Raw genomic sequence first — 20,026 nt, 5'->3', positions numbered from 1 at the left:
GCTAGAGATTTTTAAAGCAGAACAAAAAGCCAAACTTTCAATGAGGGCATATGTGAAAAAAGAGATTTTTTTTTTTCCCCCCATTACAACATCAAAGTGATCCAGGTAGCCAAAATCCAACTTTTTCACTGTTAAGCAAAGAATTCGTAAGAGTCTAGGTGTTGGAGTCATCTGAGCTATCAGTTCCTTTACAGAGATGGTTTTACTGGAGTTTCTTCCAGGCTGGACTTTATACACATCAAATCAGTCTGTGGCTGCACAGGACACAGCTGATTCTCCTGGAGGGTGACTTTTTGGGTGGCTGAGGGTGTCTGAGATGAGCCTCTTAAGCTCTTCCAGGAAAAATACCCTGAACTTCTGAAAAAAACATCCAATTCCCAAAGTGAGGTTTAATTATGCCAGAGCCAAGGTGTGTGTGGGAGTGAATTGTTCCCTGCACAGAAATTCCCTTCCATCGCTGCCACTCTTTGGGAGCTTTGGGAGGTTTGTTTTTATACTCAGGTTTTGATTTCCTAGAACAAAGCTGGAGCTGAACCTTTGCATCGGCTGTCCAGAGCGAGACAAGCTGGAAAGGAGGGGGAAATAAAAGTAGGGTTTCTCCAGGCAATGCCAGAAACCCCAAGACCTCATTTCCTACCCCTGGGGAGCTGGTGCACCAGGACCCTAAAAATTCTCTGCTGCTCTGAAAACACAGAGGAAAACCAAGCATGGGAATGCAATCTTTGCATCCTCATCTAATTTTCCTGTGTTCTCCAAGCTGGGTGAAATGTTTGAATCAAAATGTGGTCTCTTGGCTGAATGTGGTGCCCAAATTCTCTCCTGCTGGAGACTTTTTTGGGTCAGCTGCTGTGAGGTTGCTGCCCACCTTAATATAGAGCTGAAAGATGTAAAATTCCCATTTAGGGAGGGGATGAGTTGGAACCCTGGGATGCAGGTACTGGCAGGCAGTGAAGGTGGAATTACAGAGGCAGTGACAGCTCTGCATCATCCTGTTGAGCTGTTCCTCTCTGTGTGATGTGTGTGCAGCTCTCCATGAGCATAATTGGATGCTCTCCACTGTAATTCTGTTTTAAAAAGATCACTGTGTGAGATTAAGCTTTGAGCCAGCAAAACACAGCACGACCCATCAAACTCCAACAATTGACCATTGACATAAAATATTGGGCTTTGTGCACAGGTGTGTGTAAAGCAGGATGGCTTGAAGAAATCTGGGGTTCAAGCTATGGCCTGTCTTATTTTTAATTAATTCTAGCTGCCTTTGCAGGGAGTACTGAGCCCAAAGCAGTGCAGATGCCTGAGCACTAAAATGCTGCTCAGTGGTGACATTTGGGTCATTTCTCCTGGGTGTTTCAGTGCATCCTTATGTTAACTGATGAAAGGGGTTTTTTTAATTCTCTTCTGCTTTTCGTCCTTTCAACTTGGATTTTGGTGGTAACATTTGTTTTCAGCAAATGTTTGTAGCTCTAACAGGAAGATGGGTGTTTATTTGAAGCTGGAGGCTTTTGGACCTGGGATCTGCATTTTTGGGGGAAGATCAGGGTGGTTTTTAGGCTGAGGCTTTTTCTGAAGTCACAATAAATGTTTGCAAGTAAAATCACAGAATTGTTTGGGTGGGAAGTGACCTTTAAAGGTCATCTAGTCCAACCCCCCTGCAGTCAGCAGGAATGTTTTCCACTAGACCAGTTTGCTCCAAGCCCCATCCAACCTGGCCTTGAACACTTCCAGGGATCCAGGGGTAGCCACAGCTTCTCTGGGCAACTGGGCCTCACCACCCTTATTTTAAAATAATTTCTTTTCCAAGTCCAATCTAAATGTTCTCTCTGGCAGTGGGAAGCCACTTCCCCATTGTCCTGGCACTCCAGGCTTTTGTCCAGGAAAGCTTTATCTGCAGCACACCTGGAATGAAATCCCTGCAAACAAATACAGCAATTTGGTTTAGGCTGGGCCTTAAATTTAATGGACAGGTCATGCAAGTGAGTCTTGGGAACGTGTGGAGACACATCTTTGCCATCAGTCACAGCGTTCTTATCTCCTTGGCAGCTCCCTTAAATCAGCCAGGCACACACTTTCATCATTTGGATCTTGGTTTTCTTTCAGTTTTATGTTTTAAACAATCACTTGGATCTTGTTCTTGTAGTTTGGGCTTTTAAAACAGTTCTTCGGATGTTGTTTTTGTAGTTTGAGGTTCTGAATGTTGTTTTTGTAGTTTGAGGCTCTGAAACAATTCAACTTCTCCTTACCCACATTGCAAGAAGTTTTGCACAGTATTTCCTTAATTTTAGGCATAATTTATCCAGGATTTGTGGAGCTGTAGCTGCCTAACTTCTCCTACTTGCAGCTGATGCTCAGACTGGTGATTTTAGAGCAGTTTTGGGGAAAGCAAGGCAAACTCCTGCCGGCAGCGAGAAGCCAATTGGAAAGCAGGATGTGGCTCTGCCGGGGTGTGGGGGGGAAGCAGCGGAACACGAATTACGCTTCAGGAGAAATTAAAGGCCGTTCCACCCTGCGCACAATTGATCATTCCTAGATACAGAGATTCAACAGTTTCCTGTATCCCGCTCCAGAGGCACACACGTGCACGCCCGCCGCCACAAAACACGGCATCCAAGTCCTGGCCCAGCCCCTGCCCAGATGACTTTTTTCTTCAAGGGGATGAGGAGAAAAGCTGGATGCTGGCGCCAAGGATATTCCAGGGAGAGTAGCGTCCAGAGACAAGTGGTCTGGGCTTGAATGGGTATCACTCTGCACACAATAGTCACATTTCCTCACATTAATACCAAGGTCCTTTTTATGTCTCGAGGCACAATGCTGACCCACGCGTTCCATCTGATAACTCCTGTTTTAGCAGTTTGATGTCAGAGTGGGATGTTGGGCTCCCGAGGCTTCCTACCCTCTAATGGAAAGTGGATACACCGATTGTGTGCCGGGGAGGGGACGGCCTCCCTCCGAATTTCCTGACGAGGGTGTTTTCAAAGCGCTGCTTAGGAAGCCGAGGGAGGTGTGGGGGGAGCACGAGTGGTTCTGCACGGAGGCAGCGGCCTCCCTTCTCCGTGCTTCACCTTGGTGCTTGGGAGCAGCTAAATTCCCCCCCGTGGGATTAAGAGCGCAGGAAAATAAATGCACATTTTCCCCCCTGCCCCAAATTGATTGACAGAACCTACCACAGGTGGGTTTCTTCAAGAATTATTCAGCTTTTATAGCACATGGGTGTGACACCTTGCCCCTAATCAGTCTCTGTACTGTCCCCTCTCTTCCCAGTTCCCCACCCAGGACTATGAGGGATGGTTCTTCACCTGCCCTGCTGGTTTTGCTGTCCCAGAACCCTTATTCCCACCTGCCTTTGGCCTGGGGATTTGTGAGATGAACCCAGCTGACTTCAGGCTCTTTGCCTCAGCTCAGCCCATCACCTGTTGTGGGAATGCAGGATAATGAAGGCACAGTTCTTTATCTAACAATATTTAACCAAAATTACTCAAATCTGATGGTGATTAGTCCAGGCTCAGGACAGCAAAGCAAAGAATCCCTCTGAGATCCTGTTTGTGCAATCCCTCACTGCCAATGGTGTGTTAGAGGTGTCACCACTGCTCCTGACAGGCTCCTGTCATGCCATGTGGTGATGGGGTTTTATTTAAATATTTTTAAGGCAGATTTGAAAAGCAGAACAGTTTTTTTTCTGCTCACGGTGTGGTTTGACACAAGTGGCTGAGTCTCAGATTTGGGCAGAACCCTGATAAAAAAACAAAGATAAAACAGACTTCTTTTTTTTTAAGTAATAAGCCCTCAAAACCTTAAATGCTTTCACTCACACCAGGTCCTTGATATTTTTCAGGGAAAAACACGGAAATGCTAATACAGTATTCTGCTCTGATTTATTTTACTGTGCTTATATATATTTACTGTGAAGATACACCAGGGAGTGTTCGTAGATCTAAAGAAATGTGCACAGCCAAAAAGCTCTTTTTCTCTAATTTCCACTCCCTTTATCTCAAAATAAAATACTGTCTTAAGGTGCTGCAGGCATCCAGTGGTGCCTTTGCTCCAAAGGCTTTTGGATTTTCTCAGGTGTTAAGGGCAGCACTGGGGACCTGGATGAGGAAAGGGATGGAAAGGGATCCTGGGTGAAAGGAGATATCTTAAGACAAAAGGTGAAAACTTTGGTATTTGACTTTCAGGGGTTTGTTTTCAGGCTTGCATGGCAGATGTTACCTAAGCAGGGGGTGGAGGGGAAGCAAGGAGGGGATTTTGTTTCTCTGGCTTGCTCTCAGGGATATTATTAGAGCAAATAAACTTCCAAGCATTAAATCTCCTCGTTCATGTTGAAGTTGGATGGGGCCTGTTTGGAGAATGGTGGGAAATAAAAAGGAGAGACAGGGCCCTGAGTGTGCCACAAGCTCTGATGGTGACAATTCCTCGGCGTTGTCAGAGCTGAGCTCCCTGGGAGTCGCTCGTGGCGTTCCCAGTAACGCTCCGTGCCTGCGTGCACACATCCCAGAAATTCGGGATGCGCATGGCTCCTTGATGTGCCTGCCAGGGGATGTCGGGGATGCGTTGCTGACTTTTTGGCTTTTCCCCTGGGCAGGACCTGGAGCAGAGCCCAACAGATAAGCTCAGCCACCCCTGGCAGCTCTCCCTCAGCTGTGTGTGAGGACACACAATAATGCCCCTTGCTTGCTCGCTTGCCTAAAATAGGCTTTTGCTGCCTGCTCTGTCCGGCAAGGAGGGCCACAAAAATAGACATGAAAATTTCACGTGGTCCCAACCTCCTCGTAGAGTTTCATTGTGCTTAATTGTGACATTCAGGTGTGAAATCTCAAATTACTGAGGTTTTCAAGTTGCTGCTCTTGGTAGTAAGACTTGGCTGAGGAGATTGATGGGGAGTTTCTCGTAGGGTGAATCCAGGGTTTTCTGTATCCATGTCGTCTCCATGAAGGGCTCCTCTGTGGAGGTGCAAGGGCCAAGGATGTTGACTCTTTTCACCCCCTCCTTGGCTGGAGGGAGGCAGGGATGATGCTGTGGAAGAGGAGAAAATGACTGGCAGGCTGGTGGTGGTTGGACTTGAGCTTTAGATGTGCCATGGGCAATCTCCTGCAGGGTTTGATCCCACATTGCCTGGCAGGAAATAAATGGATATTTATTGTGAGCACGGCAGAAGAGCACTTGAGAAGTCTCTGTGTATTTTTCCCTTCCCTTTGTCATGTTCAGTGGATTTGCTGCTATCCCTGAGTGATGTTGTAGCACTCCAGTGAACATTTAAGATACCAGCCCAGAATTGGGATGGTTGTATCCATCCATCTCCCTGCCTGAATTAAATCTGGGCCGTGTGTTGTTGGGATGAATGATGAATGAGGCTCTGGGCTTTCCAGAGCACCACTTCTGTACCCAGAACAGCTTTTTTGAGAGGTTTGAAAGATCCTGCTCCAACAGATGCAATGAGATATTTTTGCTTGTGTTGATAAAGCAACACTTGGTGCTCCTCCAGCTGGGTATGTGAGAGAGCTGTCAGCAAAGATTGATGCACCTTGAAAATGATAAGAGGAACCAAGAGTTGCTGCCTGATAAAAGCACAACGAGAATTTCTGTGCCATTTCCATGTATCCATGAGGACAGGCTGCAGCTCTCTCTTCAGCATGTGCCTGCTATTGTTCAGTATTGTGGGTGGTTTTTGTCTCTCCAGAACTATTTCTTGCAAAAGCAGATAAACCAAAACATGTTTTCTCCTCAATGAATATTTATGGACTTCCAAATCTCCCCGCATACTTCTGCATGTGTAATTAGGCTGGAAGTTGGGTAAGTTAGCATTGGAGAACTACAGATGTGAGAGCCTGGGGAAAATGCTTGATGTTTCTGGTTTATTTGGGTGCTTGCTTTTTAATAATAAATTGCACTTTTTAGATGAAACAGCTTGTATTTTCCAAAAGACGCATCAAAAGCAGGAATAATTGGGGCTGTTGCAGCCTCAGACTTGTCTGGTTAAGTGATGCTTTTAATCACATGTGCAGCATCCAAGTGAAATTTGGGAGAAGTTGGGTGATGTAACCAAAGCCTCTGAACCACCTCATTTTGTTTAGGGGGATATGAAGTCAATCCTTTCCTTCGTTTCTACAGCTCTGCTCCCACTTTGAGTTGGAGCCTTTGAACCCCATTGAGAGCAAAACTCAAATTTCTGTTCAATCAGCAATGATTTTGTTTAAAGCAGCTTTCTGCATAAAAAAGTAATAGTTTTTTTCTAGAGTTCTGGAGCTTTAACGTGAGTTGCACCCTCAGCTTATATTTTTGAGAGTAACAGGGCTTGGCTTGAAGGTGCGTGGCCAAGTCATGGGGTTGCAGCAGCTCTTCTAGGTTAGGATTTGGAAGTAGAGATCTGGAAAGGAAGCAAAACCCTCATCTGAATAACTGTAACTCCGTGTTACATCTCTGTAGTTTTCCACAGCTTGGCCTCTGGAAAAGTTTTGGTCTTTAGTGGGTTTTTTCCATGCTGCTGCTTCGCTCATTCGAAATAAAGCTGTTCATGTGTTTCATTTTGGTAGCAGCTCAGGCTTTTGGGGGTTTTTTTGGAGAACTTAAGGAGAAGGATGCCAGGCTGGAAGTGTTCAAGGCCAGGTTGGATGGGGCTTGGAGCAGTCTGGTCAAGTGGAAGGTGACCTCGATGGTTTTTAAGGTCCCTTCCAACCCAAACCATTCTGTGATTCTCTGCACAAAAAGTACCCGTGGAGCAAATAATGCCACAGAGAGGCTGCCTTGGCTGCAAGGAGTGGGCTTTAGGCAAATCGGCTTGGTTTTGTTTTGTTTTGTAGCTGATACCCAAAAAATGCTTCGTAGTTACTCTAAGAAAATGTTATTGTTGGCACTTGGAAGTTTGAAGTGGGAATTTCCCGGGTTCCCCCATCCTGTGTATTCAATGACATTTACTAGTCCCTAAACAGCAGTTTTCTTTCCCAAGAGCTGTGTTGCTTTCTCCTCAGATTTATGGAGGCAGCGTGGTGAGTTGACAGGACATTAATGTGCTCATCTTGGAGTCACTGCCTGCAATCTCTTGGAAGTGCCTGGCTTTTATTGTTGACTTCTTAACGAGGACAAGGAGGGTTTCCAAATGAGGGTGACTCATGAAATCGTAGCCTCAATCTATCAAACAACGATGCATTGGATTAAATGATTACTTCAAGGATTAGGAGTTAGATTTTTGGGGAGGTGGAGAGGGAGGGAGAGAAGGGAAGAGTAAAAATACATCAGAGTTACAAAAACCAGGCCAAAAAAAGCTGCAAGACACAATCCCCTAGTGATCAGATAATGCCAATCCCAGCGTGCTTGGTTCACGCTTCCAAAATGGGAGATGTTGTAAAAACTGAGTCTCTGCTTTTCTCTAGAGATCATCCCCTGCCAAGAGAGTGATGCTTCACCACCTCCTGAGCCTCCTGCTCAGCTCCTGCTGCCTGTCAGGTACCTCTGATAGTAACACTCTTCTGATGTGGGCTTTTTTTCCTTCTTTCCAGCTGAAAGTGAAGGTGCTGGCTGCGTGTTACTGCACACATCAAGGAAGGTAAGTAGAGGTGCTGTGTGACCAATTTGTTTTTTTCATCATCTAGAAGTACAGAAAAGGATCTTGAAAGACACTGAGGGCCTGCTTGTCACTGGCCTAAGCAAAAGCATTTAAATGCTTCTTCTCTTGAATTCCTCCCCCTTTCTTTAAACCTAAAAAGCCTGCTGCTCATTCTCAGAACAATTTCTCTGTAATCCTGACTGTTCCACTGCTTTTTGTCCCAGACAATTGCTTGACATGTTAATTCATCACTTTCTCTTCTGCAGCTGCCTCCACAGGGATCCAAGTGTGTGCTGTAGAGGTCCTGGCTGCTGAGCTCCTCTGGAGCTGGAAGCAGAGACACCCAGCAGACATGGCTGAGATTTGGTTCCCTCTTTATTCCAGCTAATCAGTCGTCCTTCATGAGGTTCAGCAGGAGTGAAATCCCTGGAAACAAGCAGGCTAGGAGGAGGATTAGAAGCCCACACTTAGTTTACACTTGCTCCTGAGACTGTAACTCACTAATGATAAGGTGAAAGTGCAAAAAAAAAAAAAACACCTCTATGGGCTTTGTTATTCCAAACCTTCAGCTATGGAAGGGCACAGAAAGTACTCAGGGAGGAATTGGGTTGGTATTTTAATGATTTCCCTGTAAGGGTGGTGAGGCCCTGGCACGGGGTGCCCAGAGAAGCTGTGGCTGCCCCTGGATCCCTGGAAATGTTCAAGGCCAGCTGGACAGGGTTTGGAGCAGTCTGGGATAGTGGGAGGTGTCCCTGCCCATGGCAGGCGGTGGCACTGGGTGATCTTTGAAGTCCCTTCCAACCCAACCCATTCTTTATTTCTCTGATTCTGTATTTATACCAAGTCAAGTTTTGTCTTTAGGGTTGTGAGGCTCATGGTGCATTAAGTTGTCTTGACTTCTTGCCTGAGGGCTGGAAGGAGTGGCTGTTGTCATGAGAACTTGTAGCATCACTGATCCTGGTAAATCACAGAATCATTTAGATTGGAAAAACCCTCTAAGGTCACCAAATCCACCCATTCCCTCAGCACTGCCAAGGCCACCACTGACATGTCCCCAAGTGCCACACATGGCTTTTGAATCCCTCCAGGGATGGGGACTCCACCACAGCCCTGGGCAGCTGTGCCACTGCCTGAGATCTTGGATTGCAGACTTTGTTCCAGGTTGTAACTTGAGGTTTTAGTTTGTGTAGCCTTGTAAGCTTTGGGGGCTTTTTAGGGAATCCCAGAGAGCTCTTTAATTCTGATTTGCTTTAGGACTCTGAGACAGCTCAAATCCTGAAAAGATATTTCAGAAGACTGAATTAGTAGTTGGAAGAAATGTGTGATACCTTTAGGAACCTTTTCCCCAAGTTAACAAAAAAACCAAAAGCAAATAAATACCAAAGAAAACGCTACCCAAAACAAAGACACCACCAAAAAAAAATTAAACATTGTTTGGTATAGAATAATGGAAAGTTAAAATAAGAAATTCCATGCTCAGGAATGAAAATGTCTTTATCCCTAATTTGTCTTGTCTAATCCTAGTGCCAAGGTTCTCAGTCATACACACTTGACTGAAAGTAACCTGAGAACTTAATCACTTAAAAGTGCAAATTCTAAACCCAAATGCAGGATCTGCCTTTGATAAGAAATAGTTGGAAACTGCTAACTCATAAATGTCTCTTCTATTTTGTTTTTCCTTTTCAGAGCTGTAGGATTCTTGCTTTTTCTGGCCTACAGTTCATACTTGAGCATTTTAGTGTGCTGTGGAGCCACAAATACCAGAGAGCTTTAGCAGGGCTTGAGAAAAAGACACTTTTGCCAGTTTTTCCCTCCGGGGAGGATGAGTGGAAATTTTGTGCTTCAAATGCTAAGGAAATTGGGACTTGACTCATGGAGGAGATAGCTCCAAGTATCTGGGAAGGGGGAATCACCAGCAGAGAAGTGAGAAGCTTTGTCTGGAGAGGTTTCCCTGTCTCTGCCTGTGGTTTTGGAAGGGCAGTTTGTGTCTCAGGCAATTTGCTATCTAGCAGGGCACTTGGTGGGCAGGAATAAAGGTTCTTCACACAGATTGAGCATTTAATCACCATCACAGAGTGGTTCTGAGGGAATCGGCCCAAAGGACCATCAGGCAGAGCTCTGCTCAGGAGGAAGGGATTTTTTTGGACACCACAAAAAATTTGCTGGTGGCTCTAAGTGAAGGTGTCTCCGAGCAGCCAGCCAGGAAAGAGCTTGCATTTTGAGCCTTGTCAACGAGTTAGAATGTCTGATTTTGGCCTGCCTGAAGTCAGAGGAGGCTGTTTCGGTGTTTTCCCCTTTTTTGGCACAACAGCTTCTGTTCCTGTCACGGTGCAACATGGAGCTTTGCAATCAAGGATGCCCAGAGCTGTTCAAATGGCTCTTGGGTAGCTGACTTGGGTTTCTTCCTAAGCAGTTTCCAGCATCGAGTTTCCAGCATCAAGTTTCCTGGTGTGACTTGACTATCCAGCTAAAAATATTAGTGAGGGAGCATTCATTAATCTCCCCTGAACCCAGCGGGGGTCCTGGCTGGAACAGTTGTGCCTGAGCTGTTGCTGAGGCTTTGCTGTGCCAGTGCTTCCAGTAATTTGATTTTGGTGTGTCTCAGGGAGTGATGGATTTCTCTCCTTTCATGGTGGCTGCTTGCCTTGTGATGTTTAATGTGCATAAAGCCTCTTTAAGCCCAGAGAGTAGATTTAGACTGGATGTTAAAGATGCTCCCTTGTGAGGGTGGTGAGGCCCCAGCACATGGTGCCCAGAGCAGCTGTGGCTGCCCTGGATCCCTGGAAGTGTCCAAGGCCAGGCTGGATGGGCCTTGGAACAACCTGGGCTAGTGGAAGGTGTCCCTGCCCATGGCAGGGGTTGGAACTGGATGAGCTTTGATTTCCCTTTGAGCCCAAACCATTCCATGACTCTATAATGCCTTCCCTAATCTTGGGACTGATAATAATGATAAATGGGTGATAAATATGAGTCTTCTCCCTATTTCCTATAAAGGACCAACAGCAAGGAAATGCAACAGCCGTGAGGCATGGAAATTATTTTCCCAAGGCATTGCTTGAAGCCTGTGGCTCAGCTGGAGCTGAATCCTCCTGCCTTGCAATGAGCTGCTGCTGGTGCTGTCAAGCACAGCTCAGTGCAGGATCAGTGTTGATTGAGATGAACTGGGGCCTTCCAGCACCTGACGGGAGCTACAAGAAAGATAGGAAGAGATAACTTAAAATAGTCTGGAGTGACAGGACAAGGGGAAATGGTTTCAGACTGAAAGAGAGTAGGTTTAGACTGGATATTAGGAAAAAAATCTTTATCATGAAGATGGTGAGGCCCTGGCACAGCTTGCCCAGAGAAGCTGTGGCTGCCCCACCCTGGAAGTATCCAAGGCCAGGCTGGTTAGTGCTCTGAGCAACCGGGCCTAGTGGAAGGGCATTGGAACTGGATTATCTTTAAGGTCCCTTCAACCCAAACCATTCTGTGATCTGGGCAGATAACCCACATGAATGCCTTTGATTAATTTTTTGCTATCTCCCATCTTTCTCCTTCTGCTGTTCTCCTTCTGATTGCTTCTCTCGTGCAGAAGTTGGTGACACAAAGCCACCTTTGCTATTTTGAAAACCCTTGTTATGGGTGTGTGTTAATCTGCTCTCAGTTTGAGACAGACTCACTGCTTGCACTTCTGAGGTGGAGTTGTAGCTGTGTCACTGTCTCCTCTCCTACGAGCAGATGGTTCCAAAGCCTTGGGGGTGGGAGCTGAAATGCTTCAGAGAATCCTCCCTCTCAAGGATGCTGTGGAAAGAGTGATTGATGCAAAGTAAAACAGTGCTAATTGCAATGGATGTGTACTGACAACTTGATAGTTGCTGTGATAATTACAGTAATTAGGAAGATGTTAGCATTTTTTTTGCCTGTGTCTATAAATGGAAAAGGTAAGAGAGTGTGCATGGAAGGAGAGGACACATGAGTAAGGCACTGGGATGGCCCTGTACCTGAGGGGGAATGTGGCATGGGGGATCAGATTTGTAAAAGCAATTCAGAGCTTGGTTCTTCCTGAGCTTGAGGGGAACTGAGGGTTTCAATGTCTCTTGACAATCTGGTTCTCAGCATCACAAATTGAGCCTGGCAGCTTTCCCATGGGAAGGAAGATCCATAGAACAGCTCAGTTCCCATTTCCTCACTCAGGCTGCTGAAGGAGAGGGCCAGGACTGCCAGCCCTCCTTGTCCAGTGCTTGTGTGTGGATTTCCAAGGACTGTGCAATGGGAACGAGGCATTTGTAGTTTGATCACTCAATTAATCACCTTCCCAGCTGACAGGTACAGAGAGGAGTTGAGGTTCTGGAACACATATCGCAGACAGGTAGAAAAATTATAAAAGAAAAGCCTCATAAAATGAGGCCTGCTCTGCTAAATTAATAGCTAGCCTATCACTTCTTCTAAGTGCAGCTAGTACTTTGCAAATTCTCATGCAAAAACATCTTGAAAATGAGAGTTTGTTAACACAACAGTCTATTTCTAGAGTTAAAAACAAGTGTACCTATATAAACAATAAGATCAGTCCCATAAGAATCAGTGAAGAAAATATGTAAACAATTCAGGAATAGAGAGATTTGATAGACAAGTTAAATACCTTTTACTAACCAATAGAGTAATTAGCAAGAAAGCTATTAACCAATTAAAGTTGCACATGAGGGCTGTAAAAACTGTATAAAATGAGTTGTGTGAATAAAGAATTAACTTTACCTGCATGAAGAAACCGAGTCCCAGCTGTTACAACAAACACATTGGGTCTGTCTCTTCATCTCAAGGCCAGTAAGTCTGGGACAGCAGAAGGAACCAGCAGAGAGCTGGGATAGTTTCAGGCTCTGCTGTCTTTTATTCATTAATGCTTTAGAGCTAAATCTACAAAGGAGGAAAACTTCCTTGGAAGTGGAAAGAACAGAAATTTAGCAAATGCCAGAAAAGTTGATGGGCTGGATGGCATTCCCCACCTCCTACTTCAGGCTCCCTAACTGGGAGCACTGGGGACAGATGGTTCCCAGTTTGAGGACAACTGGGTTGACTTGGCACTGAGATTCATACTGGTAATTTTTCATGTTGCTGAGCTCAGTGTCCATTTAGTGTTAATTTAAGTCCAAATAACTGTCCCATGTTTTTTCAAACTTCCTGAATTACTTGAACCTAAAGAAGATTTTAAATGCTACCTTAAGTATTTTTGCTTTTAGACCAACTTATCCTACTTTATTCTAGGCTAAAAAAAAAAAAACCAAAACCACCACAGAACAACATTTTTTTAAAATTCTGCTTTCTGTGTCAGGATATAAATGGGACCTGTGGGCACACTGTTAGGATAAGCCTTGAAAATGCAAACCTTGAATGCATTAATTCATAAAATGCCTTTTCTCCTGTGGTCTGAATGGCCAGTAGAATCTTTGGTTGGGTGGTAACCTCAGCAAAGCTGCTTGTGAAGGACCCAGATTCTGCTTTGCTGATTTTGTGTACAGCTGTCTCATGCTCTGACCTTTTCTCAACACAGTACCTGAAATTAAAGAATTTTGAGGAGGAGGTCAGAGCCCAGCGAGACCTGGATGGCTTCTTGGCCAGAGCCAGCATCATCCTGGATGAAACAGCCACGTCCTTGGACGATGTTCTCCGGGAGATGCTGAAACACTTCGCCGAGGATCCTGAGAACATGGAGCCCAGTTGCAACTTCGAAAAGATCATGAACACTTTATTCACAGATTCAGGGACCCCACGGGAAGGGAACGGTAATCAGCTCTTGGTTTGCTTTAGCTGGTGGGCTGCTGTTTATTTGCCATCCTTGCCGTGGTGGGGTGCTGGACACTCCCTGTGTGGTCCCCAGGCTTGCACGTTGCATGTGACCCCATGGGTTGATTTTTTTTTTTCCATGTCACTCAGACTGAAGGGCCTCATTTCTCCAGGGTTTTTGAGTTTTGGTGGAGTCTTGCCCCTGTTTCATTAAGATCACCCATTGTGGTGTTCTCTGGGGTGAGGAGTCAGCAGCACTGGGGTGTCTTGTCTGTGTGGACCCTTTTGGTTTGCTTGTCCTTGTCAGCAGTGGCTCCTTTGCCTTGTGATTCTCCACCTGAATTCACACAGGCTGGGGAATTTTGCCTGCTTTGGATGAGTAATTGGGGAGGGTTGATCCTTTGTGTCATTCCCAGCCCAATGGAGGAGATTGGAGACACTTGATTTTCCTCCAGAAGCTCAACTGGGGCAGCCCTAGCCAAGGTTGTTGGCCCTGGTGTCACCTTAAGCTATCAAAAAAAATGTTGTAGTGTAGTCTAAAAATCGCTGCCTTTTAGCCCAAGATGTGAAGAAGCTTAACTGAGCATTGTTTCTCTGTAGGCACCCCTGATGTTTCAGAGTCAACAGGAATGAATGTACAATCATGTCCATCGCACCTCAAATGTAACTGTCACAGCCTGAGTGAATTTGTTTAACAGATATGTCAAGTCCTGAGCATGTAGTAAGCATGTTCATGCTTTGGTTACTTCTTGCTACCTGTCTTAGAGCTTCGCATTTGTAATCCCTTTAATTTAGGCTTTCTGCCAATAAAGAACAAAAAGTAAGTAGTGCCATAAAATAGTGTGAGAGCAGTAGCTGGGAAGAGGGGGAGAGAGGGCAGGGGATTGGGAAGGTGACACCCCTCCCAGTCCTGTCTGTGTGTGTGTGTGGTGGATAATGCTAATCTAATAACCCAGCTCTGCAGTAGGATGATGTTGGGAGGAGAAAGCAGCTGCCTTTCTAAGCTGTGAATAGTTTAAGGACACAGTTCAAAAGCAGCAGGACAAATGTTTCCATCTCTCTCTGTCAGCCCCCACCCCTGCATCAGTCCACTGGGCAGATAGGAATGCTTGGGATTAGCAGTCAGCTTCCATTTAGAAAGAACTGTTATTTACAGCTGCAGAATAAATGAGGACAGCCTGTGATGTTTCCCTCTCTTCTCTTCTCAGTTCACCTCTTATCAGACACAATTCAAGGGGTCACAGCCACAGTCACGGGGGTGCAGTATCAGCAGTCCTGGCTCTGTATCATGTAAGTACCTGGGTTAGATGAGCAAAATCACTGGCATCCAAACCTTTTCCTGCTGCTGGGAGGAGCAGAAGTTCAGAATGTGCCCTTTTGGGTTAAGATGGTGGTGCTTGTTCCATCCGTCCTGTGGGATCTGTCTCTCTCTGGGCTGCTTTTCTTTGCAAACACATGCAGTAGGTGACCACAGCCCCTCCGGGGCATTCAGCTCTTGGATGTTATAGAAATCTGCCGTTAACAAGCTAAGAATGCTGAAAAAATGAGCCAGAAAATGCTAATTAGTGAGAAATGCTAATAAAGGAACTTCTCAAGGGGACAAACAAACTAGTTCATGGACTGCTTTGCCTGCCAAAGTCTGGGAGCCTGGACCAAAAGATTTCTTAGGTCCCTTTGATGGAACCATCCAAACTTTGTAGCTGAAAATTGAAGTCAGACATTCCACGCTATTTAGACACTGATTACTTTGTCTGACAATTAATTTGGACGCTGATTAATTGTCAGCACTGTTAAACATTGGAGGAGCAGGCCCTTAAGAATTCTGTCACCTGGGATTTATGAGATGTGGTGGCTTCACCCCTGCTTGCACTTGACCAGAACTGGGGTTTGAAGTTCTGTCTCCAAGTCAGGCCTGTGGGGTGAGCCAGGCTGTCCCTTCACAAGGAAAGCCAGAACCTGAGTCCCTGAGCCAACCAAAGCAGTGCCTTTTTGACTCTGTTGCTTTATTCCTGTGCAGTCTTAAAGTCCACTTGTCAAGAAATATGGCAATTCCCAGAGAAATGGCTGGGATAGGTGCCTAAAGGCATGCACATATTTTAGCCTTCACAGCCAGTTTGCTGAGACAACTGTCACAATAATTTTCCTTCTGCTTGCATTTCTTCTCCTGCCCTCTGCTTATGGCTGGGGAAAATGGAGAGAAATAGAGGATTTTAAAAAAATCAAAAAGGAGACAATACCATCAACAAATAAGGAAAAATCTCCCCTTTGTTTTGAATCTCTTATGCAAGAGAAGGATGTGATCTCCACGTGAAAAAGAAGTGATGGCGTATCAGGGCTGTGTCCTGAGAGAGAAGAGAGCTGGATGATATTTTGTGCTTTGTGTGCTACCTTTTTACACCTGGCATGTACAGAGCAGGACTACGAAGAAGAAAATGAATTTCTAAAGTAAAATGGTGTCAACCAAGAGGACTTTTGAGCAGTCTTCTCCTCTTTGGATGCCATAGGAAGGGTAACAGCAGTAAGTTGCTGCTGATGCAGAGGATGGAAATTTCTCCTGTGGGGTGAGACAGCTCTGTGGAGGGTTTGGGGGAGTGTTGCCTTAATAACCAAAACATTTTAAAAGTCAGGATACAAATGCTGTGATTACATACATGAGACTGAAAAGGGTGGGTTCAGCCTGTTAGGAAAGTGAGCCAGAGCTTTAAATGCATCCATGTGAGTAATCCTGGCTTCCATGACAAGAGATGATTTAAAAAATAAGCTCACAGCCTGAAGGTGTCTTGTGTAAAACTTTCCTTGTTTCTTCCTTTTGTTGCTCTGAAGAGGGAGAAGAAAGTGGTGGGAAAGCAATGATGAGTTATTAACTATAATTATCTAATTATTGCACTGTATTTCTGCTGGAGTTATTGTGCAACAGATTGTGAACCATATTTTTAGATCTTACATTTTTCTTGAAGTCAGATTGCAAAACAGCTTCCAAAGCTCTGAAGTAAAAGGAATTTGTTGATGAAAAAATTTTCCATATGAGTGGGAAGAACCTTTAAGATATCTGCTCTTCTTTATCCTTGCATTTGCTCTATACTCTTTGCTAAATTTTAAATTAGCATTGCTGGGTTGGTGCACCTTAACCAACTTTTAATTCCTGGTGGATGAGATTGAATTGATATAATAAGATAATATTAATGAGGAAGAACAGTTCAGAGATAAGGTTTTGGTGGTGTTGCTTCTGCATAGATGATGAGAGGAAGTATTAACAGCTGAAATTAGTTTGGGGTGAGAAGGGAAGGAATTTTGTAGGATATTCACCAAATTGTGCAGAGCTTGGCTGCAGAAGAACATTCCTAATGGAGACAAAAATGTGTTTCCCTCTCCCTTGTGCTGGAAAGAAGGCTCTTATTTCCTATCTGATTTATCCTTTGTGAGAAGAGCAGTGGGGAAAACCTGGGGTTGAAATAATTGTTCTGCTTCTGTTGGATTTGGTGCTTTCCTGATGGTTTCAGCAAGGTCAGACATCCCATATGGATCTGTGCTTCACCCACAGGGCAGAACAAACCCTTGAGGAACTGAAGATCTCAAGATTTCAATGTTCCAGTGAAGTCCAGAGAAACAACTGAATTCTGATTCACTGCAGGCTTTAGGGGTGGTTTTGTCAGGAATGACCAAAACCTAAACTTGCTGAGGCCACACCAGAATACATCAGCTTATAGAAAACTTGGGATTCTTCTGTTAAAATGAGAGCTGAGTTTATCAAAGCTTTTCATGCCCCAGTGTCCAGCAGGGTCCAGCTCTGGAAGAATGAAGGTTTCTGCTTGTGTACATGGTCATTTCCTAACTAGAAGGCAAATCTTGAGAGTTATAGATGAGCTTCATCAGCCCAGGACAAGATCTCATACCTTTGAAACCGTGGACAAAACTCTTTTTTTCCTCCTATCCCAGCATTTGCCAGAACAGGAAGACACAAACTGGCCCAAAGATCTCCTGCTGCTTCCCTGGGAAGCTGCTGCTGGTTGTTTCTTTGGAGAACCTGGGATGAGGGATGGTCCTGTCTCAGAGTGGGAAGTGCTGGACTGTTTTCCTCAGTTGTTTAAGTGAGGAAGCTCAGCTGCTGGTAGGACCTGCAGCATGGAATGACTGAAGCAGGCAGAGGTGCTGCCAGGAGGGTGCTTGGAGCTCCCCCTGAAGCACCCAGACCTGCCATGATCCCAGCACAGAGGGGTAAACTGGATGCTTTCCATGTCTGTACTGGGAAAAATGGGCAAGAAGCTCCAGTGGGAGCTGCTGGCTTTGGTGTTGCAATTTTGTGCCTCAAAAAGGCCAAGAAACCCCTCCTTATCTTGTGAAGATGTGACTCTGTCACAAGCCAAGTTCTATCACACCCCACTCCTTCTTTAACTGCCTGACAAGTGAAGATGAACATGCCTGATTTTTAATTTTTTTCCTCTTGGAGTGAAGGATATATGATTTTAAAACTGCTTAACTGAGTGCTGGTGGATTTTTCTCCCTCATGTCCTGCTAGGAGAAACATCAGCTCAGTGGGTTATGGAAGAAATATCCCTGAGCTGATAGAACCCCCCAGGCATCCCAGCTTCCAGGCCAGCAGATTGATAGAACTGCTGATTTCCAGGGCTGAATCCTTAGAAAAACATGAAATCAAGCTGCTCCATAGTCTGGATGGAGTAGTTGTAGAGCCATTTCTTCTGGCTGGATTGCTAAGGCACATGGATTGGGCATTAAACTGATTTCCTAAAGCTGTTTTAGCAGGCAGAGCAGAGGGGGGGAAAGCCTCTCTGCAAGCAAAGAGTGGTTCAGTGGTTTGTGTGCTCTGTGTTGCTATAGAATTTCTGCCTTTGATGTAGCCTGTCATGGCAGTGACTCCTGTGGAGGAGTTTAACTCAGAAAAACTCAGGTAGCCTCTCAAAAATAGGTACTGTGGGGTGATACTGGATTACCAGCCAGACTGCTGTTGAGGTAATCAAAATTTGAGGAGGAAGATGCCAAATTTAATGTATTATTGTGAAAGATGTGACTGGTGTCTCTCTGAACAGAAGTAATGCAAGTCCATTTCGTGTGCTTAAGGATTTTTCAAGACCCAGAGGTCTGTGGGTTTCTAGAAAAGTCACGTTGTCTCTGATTCAGATGTTGAATAGATTGCAAATAGAGATGCTTCAGTTGCTCTTTCTTCCTCAGATTATTCTTTTAAAGGGCAAAATGGGAAATTAAAACAGTTGGACTGCTTAAAGAAAATATTTTCATTTAGAGGAATGATTACAAGATTTGGAGCCTTGTAAGCAAGAGCCTCTTTAGAATTTACAACCATCATCTCTCAAGTGTTCTTTGGGCTCAGAGAACCATATGATTTTTTTAAGGGCCTCTCCACCCTTTTTGGGTTTTCCCAGATTATGCTAGAGAGCTGAAGCTTTTGTAGGTGTTGTTTCATGAAAAGAAAACCTCAAATTCAACCTCTGCATTAGGAATTTGGGTCCTGAAGAAGAAAGATGGCTTGTTTTGCTACCTGCAGTACCTGTACAGGGATGAGATATCTCCTTATAGAATCATGAAGGTTGGAAAAGTCCAGCCATTAGTGCAGCACCACCGTGTTCACCTCTAAACCACGGCCCAAGTGCCACAGCCAACATCTGGCAAGTGTTCTTTGAATTCAGAGAACCAATTAATTTTCTTTTAAGGGGCTCTCCCTCATGCTGGGCCATCCCAGGTGGTGCTGGAGAGCTCCTCCAGGTGCTGTGTGATGGAAAAGGATTCTCAATACACACTGACCTGGAGGAAATCCTTCTCCCTGGAGAGGATGAGTCTTCCTGGAGCTCAGCAAGGTGCATTTCCCAGGCCAAGAGGACTTCCAGCCTGGAGTGGGGGTTTTGTGGCTGAGACCAGCCTGTGCCAAGCTGTGGGTGAGCTGCTTGGCCTGGCCACAGCTTCGTTCCTCACTTGCAGATCCTGGTTTCTCAAAGCTGGTGCCTGGAGCTGCTCAGCAAAGGAAGATTTATTGGCAGTGGTTGGGAACAAGAAGTGTCATTGTTGTTCTGTGTGGGGACAGGAAAAGGCTGGCTGGCTGATTACCTCTGCTGGGCACTTTTTCATACTGCAAGGGATAATTTGTTTCTGAATTAATTTCCTTTCTTGCCCTTTTAAAAGAGGGTTTCTGTTTCTCTTAGGTCTCCATAATGTGACCCTTTTTATGATTTGATTGAGCAATGTGTTATTACTCTGATATCATCTTGGGTGTGGGGCAGACCTGGGGCATATGGGACTCGGTGGATCTGGGATTTTGGTGGAGCACTGCCAGTTCTCACCATCCCAGTGCCACCCTCAGCACCATCAGAGGCAGAGAGGAGCACAGGGAAGCAGAATTTGTGCTATAATTTAAATGCCCTTTTTACAAGCTCAATTATTGGGGGATCAAGATAAAACTGCTGAGAACACAACCTGGCATCTCATTAAATCATAGTCCAGCATTTCCTGGGGTGACTAATACTGGGTGAAAATAGATTTTTCAGCTTTCTGGCCAAACCAAGGGAGAATCAAATGTAGCTCAACTCAAACCAAAAAGGAACTTGGAGGCTTTGACCAAACCAGACTTGATTTAGAGTCAGCTGAAAATGTCTTGCTAGTTCTCAGTTTTTTGGGGCTATTTACCCTCCAGCTAGTTTTTTCTTAGTGGGAATTTGTTTAAGTGCTGCTTAAAAAAAAAGTTGTTTCATTTTGAATGTGACTTTC

General features: G+C 45.0%; 2 protein-coding genes across 9 annotated transcripts in view; both read left to right on the top strand.

Annotated features, from left to right (window-relative positions):
- DDRGK1 (DDRGK domain containing 1) overlaps positions 1 to 20,026 on the top strand; it is a 224,203-nt gene that overhangs the window by 23,602 nt on the left and 180,575 nt on the right. The window lies entirely within an intron of this gene.
- SLC4A11 (solute carrier family 4 member 11) overlaps positions 1 to 20,026 on the top strand; it is a 136,549-nt gene that overhangs the window by 71,118 nt on the left and 45,405 nt on the right. For 7 of the 8 annotated variants that reach the window (XM_068189040.1, XM_068189043.1, XM_068189041.1 and 4 more), the window contains exons 4-7: positions 7,491 to 7,537; positions 13,062 to 13,293; positions 13,895 to 13,957; positions 14,503 to 14,584. In XM_068189040.1, the coding sequence (XP_068045141.1) occupies positions 7,491 to 7,537; positions 13,062 to 13,293; positions 13,895 to 13,957; positions 14,503 to 14,584 (424 nt within the window). The remainder of the gene's footprint in view (positions 1 to 7,490; positions 7,538 to 13,061; positions 13,294 to 13,894; positions 13,958 to 14,502; positions 14,585 to 20,026) is intronic. The other variant, XM_068189039.1, reaches the window with a different exon arrangement.

The sequence above is a fragment of the Anomalospiza imberbis genome, chromosome 4 (assembly GCF_031753505.1).
Source record: "Anomalospiza imberbis isolate Cuckoo-Finch-1a 21T00152 chromosome 4, ASM3175350v1, whole genome shotgun sequence".
In the NCBI taxonomy this organism is placed as follows: domain Eukaryota; kingdom Metazoa; phylum Chordata; class Aves; order Passeriformes; family Viduidae; genus Anomalospiza; species Anomalospiza imberbis.
Note: the sequence above shows the minus strand (reverse complement) of the source record. Positions and strands in the feature narration are given on the sequence as shown.